Here is a 7,307-nt window from a genome sequence, read left to right on the forward strand (position 1 = left end):
GGACGGATAAGACTATGGATAAGACCATGACCTACTCATAGAGAAAGAAGAAGACAAGAGCGGACACTCCGCGAAACCTGGCCTCAGGAAGTGCGTCACGACTACGTAACGAACTAGTGCTCCCACCACACGTCAGAGGGCGCAAGCGCAAAAAAAAACACAGTTATAATCAATGCAACAGAATTGTTTTCACAAATTAATAATTACACGCCCAAATTTGGTATGTTCTTTATACATAAAAACGATTTATTCAACACACCTTACGCGATTATTTTTCTTCAGCCGTACTGTCATAAACACCATCTATCCAGCGACAAGCCCATGCATGACTGACAGCGAGACGCTTTCGTCGCTTTCGTCAACGTCGGCTGCGTCGGCGTTTTCAAGCGTGAGATAACAGGTGAGGCACGTTTTCAAGCGAAGCTTGTTGAATGACATGTTGTTGGTCTTGTTGGGTCATTTTTTCAGAAAACGGTTACGCCTGCGCGAAAAAGACACCATGCAACAAACATAGAAAGATGCACACACACACGTTGCGCTTCGTGTGTGCGAGTTTGTTTCTTACGTGGCGTGTCATTCACGCAGTTGTAACCTTTTTCTGAAGCTTGTAAGGACTGGGAGGTTCGCTAAAAAGAAAGTTTGTGGCTCTATGCGGCGGTTAGACGGGAACATTGTGCAACGTATGCAGTATAGAAAAGGCGGCACGGCGTCAAGCCGAGGCGACGCGTGCTGCGTCTGCCACGGACGCGAGCGTCTGTGCGCTGAGCATAGCTGGGCAGCTAGGTCGTAGGCTCGGTGCAAAATATTGAGAAGCGTTTGTTGGGCCTCGCATGCTTCACGACGCATTTCCCGAAGGCTCGGAACACGAATAATTCTTGGTGTGCCGGAGGCAAATCTGGACTAGCCAAGTGGCCATCATCTTCGTTTCTTCGCTAGCCTTGTGCCACTAGTGCAAGCTGCCCACAAATTTTTTTGACGTTTCCAATATAATTTTACCGCACAAATTTCAACTACGATTTTTCTTCCCAATGTACTGCTGATACTGCGTACGCACGAAGGTGTTCTAATGTTCCCAGGCCGCGATACCATTGCATTACAAGGGATAGCGGCCTGGAAACTTCTGAAGATCTTTGTTCGTGGTCTTGACGTGTATCTTTGTAAGTCAGAGTTTTATGGGTCAGAGATGTATCACTGGTTTTGTATTGTGCATCGATTAGCTAATCATTCAAAGGGGTTTGCTGGTACACTTATGACGTGCACATATCTTTTTTGTAATTTGACAGCGAAGCATCCACTTACTAACATTTTCAGACCGCGCTGACGCCATGCCGTCCGGCGGTCCAAGCTACGGCAGCTACTGCTGTGTATCGTGGTGCTTCAACAATGGCAGAACCCACAAGAAGCCTGGGACGAGTTTCTTCCGCATACCACGGGACGGCAGGTGTGTTAAAGCTTTTGTATGGTTTGCATGTCTTTAGGCTTACTGTTCGTACTTGCTCAGTGAGGGTAACAATAAAAAATCACTATTCAAGCACTTCCCCTTTCAGCTGATAGTTCATTGCCAATGCAGGATGAAAGCATGGATGCAGTATGCTGGATGCGATGATCTCCTTAGTAAGCCGGCCAGCCTATTGTACGCAACGTACAGGGTTTGTAGCGACCATTTTACTGCTCAAAGTTTCATGGACCCTGGGCACACAAGGCTTACAAGAATGGCTGTTCCCAGTGTGCAACCAGCTGCACCATGTAAGTGATTGACTGAAACTCAAATATGTGCAATAGCAGCCACTTGTATTGAATCAGTGGCGACAGTTAACCGTGAAGATCTCTGTAGCCGATAGAGAAACCTCACTACAGAAGTAACACTTGGAAAGTCTTAAGTTCTGTGAATTGTGGGCTATTACCTTCCTAACAGCAGCTTTACATTTCTGTCATTTTTTGATGCTCTGGACCTGCGCAACTTGTTTTGAAAGACTTTAAAGGGCTATTTCACGTTATCTTCAAGCCTGAGTGCACATGTACGTATACCTTTCATCAGTGAAAGCTGCCACTGTTGATAATTCCAAAAATCACAAATTACTTGTTTCCTAGTTGGTGCCGTCTCTTTTCTTCCACGTTCGACCAATTTATGCGTTTGAAAGAGCTGTTTAAGCTTCCCCATGCTACAAGCTTTGTAACTTGTACCAACTGCACATATATGCAGGTTCTCTGAGCGTCGCTTCAAGTAGTGACTGTGACATGGCTGCAGAAGCTGCACTGCAAGGTGCGGATGAGCTTCAGTTTGTGTTATTATAAGCCTCTTACTGACACATTGTCGTAATTTCATCTCTTCAGGACCTGCGGTAGAGGCTTCAGAAAGCGGCTCCCACACATTGAGGTGCCCCGATGAACAGGGTGCGTTCAGTGTCGCGATTTCTTTTTTTTTTTACCCAAATTGACTGTTGACCAAACCTCTGCAGGTGGCAGCTCCCTTGTAGCTGGTGAAAGAATTTCTGATGATTTCGTCTTGCCGGAGAAAACCTTAACCAGTCGTTCAGCTGTCACAAAAGGAACTTGTGTGGCCGGTAAGTTGTATGTTCACTTCAACACCAGAGTGGATTGATATAGAGACTTCCGCAGGCCGCTCGCAAGATTGTTCCGACAGCATTGTCCGAGGCACTGAACAAGCTTCACAAGACCCTCCAGAAGACGTCTCCGCCAACAGCTCCACGCCTGAGTGCCTTAGAGAAAATGGTGACTATGCTTTTATTGCAGCAGTTTTTAATGTGCTATTTTATGTTTAGGACATTCTGAGGAAACTATCCTCAAAAGGACACTACGTGTGCACTTACAAAATGTAAGGGTGGGCTCTCAGTGATTTTCATTTTTTTTGTGCATTGTCAACATTGTGAATGGTTTGTTTTTAGGTAGTGGAATCGAAAACTTTGTACCACAGAAAGTTTCAGACCTTGGGTCTGAAAGAGCGAGGAAAGTGCTCGTATGGGATTAGTTGTTCTTCGCTTTTACATCAATTTTTTTGTTTATTGCAGTGCGTTCCTGTGTGCCAGCGACAATGTCTCCATCAATGAAGTACAAGCAAACCATTAAACATCTGCAAGCCAAAGTAGCAGCACAGCGGAAAACTATCAAAAGACTGCAGAGACAGCCTCACCAAGCACCGTCATCGACTACGAAGGCCCTTGAAGTTATCCGACCGCACGTCACCGAGGAGGTTTTTAAACTTCTTTCTGCACATGTTCGCTTGAGGCCCAAATGCAAGGGCAAGCGGTTTCCCGTGTGGTTCAAGAAATTCGCTCTTCACTTAAACTTCCGAGGTCCGCGAGCATACCGATTTCTGGCTCCGTATTTTTCTTTGCCCTCCCGGCGTTCATTAAGGAGGTGGCTAGCTAATGTAAAGATGACTCCAGGCATAATTCCAGGAATCCTTTCTTCCATTGCAACAAATACTCAAGCTTGGAATGAACGGGACCGAGTGTGCGCTTTAGTTTTCGACGAAATAGCACTCAAAAAGAATTTGTACTATGATGCTTCAAGAGACGTTGTCCAGGGTTTTACAGATGATGGCACTCATCGCACTTCAACCATCGCTGATCGAGCACTGGTTTTTCTTCTTGTTGGTGTTTCGAGAAAGTGGGTTCAACCGGTTGCTTTTACTATAGGGCACACATCAACACCATCATCTGTTATGCATAACTTGCTGGTGTCACTCATTTTGGAGCTTAGGAGCATTAATATTGCAGTGAAAGCAGTCATTTGTGACCAGGGCAGTTCAAATGTAAGTCTCGCTAACCAACTAAAAGTGACTGTAGCAAAGCCTTTTTTTGAAGTTAATGGTGAGCGGGTATATTACATTTTTGATGTTCCGCATTTAATTAAAACAACGCGCAATAATGTCCAAGCACACAAGTTATACATTGGGGATGACATCGTTAACTGGTCGCACATTGTAAGCCTTTACCAATCCTCACATGAGTTGCGGTTGCGATTGGCTCCAAAGTTGACTGAACGGCACGTTCATCAGAAACCTTTTTCTAATATGAAGGTCAGCAGAGCAACTCAGGTCTTCAGTGCATCAGTTTCGATTGCTATCACGGCAATGGTGTATGCGAAGGTGCTGCCTGCCTCGGCCATCACTACAGCTCAATTTTGTGATCGTATGGACAGGATTTTCGATGCCTTGAACAGCTCGAGTAAAAAAAGAACTTCGCAAAAGCTGCGGCATGCAATCATGAAAAATGATTCAGAGCTGATTGACTTCCTCCGAGGCCAGCTTCCCTGGATTGCATCATGGCAGTTTGTTGGCAGACGTCAACCACAAACCATCGTAGGTTGGCAAATTACAATTCAGGCAATTTGTCAACTATGGGACGACCTCTCCAAAAATTACAATTTTGAATACCTGTTAACACGCAGGCTTCAACAGGATCCTCTGGAGAACATATTTGGCCACATTAGGCAAAAACAGGGTTGCAACACCAACCCCAATGTAGCACAATTTATTTGTGGCCTGAAGCACATCTGCATAAGAAAACTCTTCAAGCTGTCAGAATACGGAAATGTCGAGGATGATGAATGTGACCTCCTCCAGGAACAGCTGTCGCCATTCTCCCTCACCAGTGCGTCTCTTGTGGATAATGAGGAGTGTGCACAGCCACAGCCTGACGACTTTCCCGCTCTAGACGATCTCTCTGAACTTGCGACAAACATTCACTCCCATATTATCGATGACTCCGCTGCATATTATGTAGCTGGTTTTCTCATCAAACACTTCCTTCGGAATGCATGTGACGGTTGCAGTTGCCCACAGTTACTGAAAGACGACAGTGAGACGCTTAAGGGTACCCACCAGTATTTCACAATGCTCAAAGCATACCACGTCCCCAGCAAACTTTTTGGGAATCTCACTGTGCCATCAGAAGCAGCTTTTGCATACGTACAACAACTTGAATCTCGCTTTCTTGCCATAATTGAGGCCACTGCACATCACCTGAAAGTGTGCGATGTTTTGTATCACCATCTGTCAAGTGTTGGCGATTTTCATTTCTGCTCTGCTGGGTGTCGCGCTAAGTTTCTGAAAATGTTTTGCCGGGTTCGTTTATGTTGGCATGTGCGTTTTGTGAACCGAAACTTAGACAGGGTTAGGTTCCAGTCTTCAATCTCGGGCATGCAGCTTGACAAGTTCAAAGGTTAGCAATTAGCGGCGGGTTTACACTAAAGTATTGGAGTTGAGCCGAATCCTGCAATAGCTTTGTTATGTTATTACTTCGTTACAGCAGACTTCATTATGGTCTTATATGCTTATATTCAGTTCAACTGGACTAACCACTCCTTCGTTGCATTCATTGTTTTGGTTACCCGCTATGAGGAGTACAAACACTGTGTATTCGCTCGAAGTGATTTGCATAACCTTAAAAAGAATGTTGGGCATCCTGTCTGTATTTTTTGTAGCAAATACGGGCGAACTGTACACTTTACTGTGGGTCGCTTGGTCACTGTGTATGCTTTATCTCTCCAGCTCAAGTAATATATCGATAACAAAACCGCTTGTTGAAATGTCTTCGAGCGGGTAAGGAACACAGTATGAAGTGGGCACGGTTCATGTTATCACGCTTTTCGTATTTTAGCTTCTCATCAACCTCCTCATCTTGCCCATCAAAATTTTCAAAAGAATACCCAAACTTGTAGTGTTTGATGGGGCTGCGGACGCTGCCATTTTATTTTTATATAGCTTGTGAGTGATAACGTACGATGTAGAGCCTTTGTGAAAAATAATGAGCCAAAGTGGTTTCCTTCTGCTATTTATTAGCCCTGTAATACCGCTCTCGTAGCACCAATTAAAGTCCACAATTCTGGATAAAGTGATGACTACAATCTATTTTAGCTCGCAAGCGTCACAGCAACACCCAAACGCAAATCACTTGGGATCTTAAGTTTTTGATGAAGGCGACGCATAACAAAAGCCACAAGACCTGCCAGTGTTGTAGCATAAAGTTTGTCTTTCACGTAGTGAGCAAGCTGCAAAGCCCTACCTTTCTGAGGACAAGCAGGCATCAAGTCTGCTTTTTTTCATTTTGGACTAGCTGTTCTTAAGCACAGCCAGCACACTGCACCTTTGCCTTTCTGTTATATTGTGTCGTGTGGTTTCTGTGCGCTCTTTTTTTCTATGCATTATTTCAGTTAAGCCCAGGCGTGATTCGCGACTTCATTGCTGTGTATATGTCACTTCTTCCTTCTTCATCAGCATTGTGCGCTATGTTTTTGCCATAGATCCTTAGTTACCCACTGGCCCGGTGTGTCATACTTCACCAGTTTCTCGGCTTCTGCCAACTCTAGCGATGTGTGCGTTGTCTGTGTTCTCTATGTATTTGTTACAATATTTGTTACAATTTATTTGTAAGGCGAGATGCATTTGTTGTCTACCTTTGTCATATTGTGCTTTTTATATTCTCATACTCTACCTTGCCTTTGAATAAAACATTGCGGATGCTCTGTTTCTTTGACTGATATATACATTGATCACTTGTTCCAAAAGAAAAACACAAGCGCGATGAATAAAACGATAGTGAATTATCATTACCTGCATCTCTTTTTTTTATAACTTAATCAAAATAAAAATTACGTCACGACCGATTCGCACGAACCACTGAACAAAACAAAACAGGGAATCGCTAAATCAAAACGACCTACAAAAACTATCCATTTGGGCGATGAATAGTGGTCTGAAATTATGAACTTACGACATAGCCAAACGTCGGTTATGCAAAGTAATTCAAAAGTTGCGCCAGTGAAACCGAAACCGGAAGCGCAAGCCACTTGCTCTCATCAACCACTAGGTGTGCTAGAGTCGATTGGGCCGCTGGGGTCTACGGGAGTGTCCACTCTTCACCTTTTTTATTTCTCTATGACCTACTACACTCCTGACCTGCCCAGAGAGCACCTCTTCCAGCGCCCACGTTCTAGTTCATACCTTCTGCCGCTAGGGCCGTCACCTACGAGCGGCGTGGCGCTAGGCAGCACCTGTTCGCTGTCGTCTGCTTCAGCCATCGCTGTGGCAGTGCAAATCGTTCTTATTGTGCATGAATTGTGTATGAATGTGTAAAATATGGCAAATAAAGCGATATGATTCCTCGTCAGAGTTGGCTGCATTCGTGTGGACGTTTGAAGCAGAAATAGAACCGTAAAAAAAGCACACAAAGGGTCACAGTGGCAAGCAGACGGGAACTTTTCTACAAATGAAGGAAAATTTATTATGAAAATATTTCTTGAATGAAAACGTAGTCCAACGAGATAAAAAAACTATTGTTAGG

The 7,307-nt window shown here is 44.4% G+C and overlaps 1 protein-coding gene across 1 annotated transcript; it reads left to right on the top strand.

Annotated features, from left to right (window-relative positions):
• The first annotated feature begins 18 nt into the window (after positions 1–18).
• LOC142796286 (uncharacterized) lies at positions 19–6,576 on the top strand. Its single transcript, XM_075886567.1, has 8 exons — positions 19–400; positions 1,312–1,441; positions 1,571–1,746; positions 2,204–2,263; positions 2,335–2,394; positions 2,460–2,564; positions 2,620–2,733; positions 3,030–6,576. Exons 2-8 carry the CDS (start codon positions 1,326–1,328, stop codon positions 5,189–5,191), a joined length of 2,793 nt encoding a protein of 930 aa, XP_075742682.1. The 5' UTR covers positions 19–400; positions 1,312–1,325; the 3' UTR covers positions 5,192–6,576.
• The last annotated feature ends 731 nt before the right edge of the window (positions 6,577–7,307 follow it).

The sequence above is a fragment of the Rhipicephalus microplus genome, chromosome 1 (genome assembly GCF_043290135.1).
Source record: "Rhipicephalus microplus isolate Deutch F79 chromosome 1, USDA_Rmic, whole genome shotgun sequence".
In the NCBI taxonomy this organism is placed as follows: domain Eukaryota; kingdom Metazoa; phylum Arthropoda; class Arachnida; order Ixodida; family Ixodidae; genus Rhipicephalus; species Rhipicephalus microplus.

What these genes read in the sequence shown, in the direction of transcription:
- LOC142796286 (XM_075886567.1), top strand. Translation starts at nt 1,326, where the DNA reads ATGCCGTCCGGCGGTCCAAGCTACGGCAGCTACTGCTGTGTATCGTGG. An exon ending in CGCATACCACGGGACGGCAG is followed by an intron (nt 1,442 to 1,570) that starts GTGTGTTAAAGC and finishes TTGCCAATGCAG; the next exon opens with GATGAAAGCATGGATGCAGT. An exon ending in GAGGTGCCCCGATGAACAGG is followed by an intron (nt 2,395 to 2,459) that starts GTGCGTTCAGTG and finishes AAACCTCTGCAG; the next exon opens with GTGGCAGCTCCCTTGTAGCT.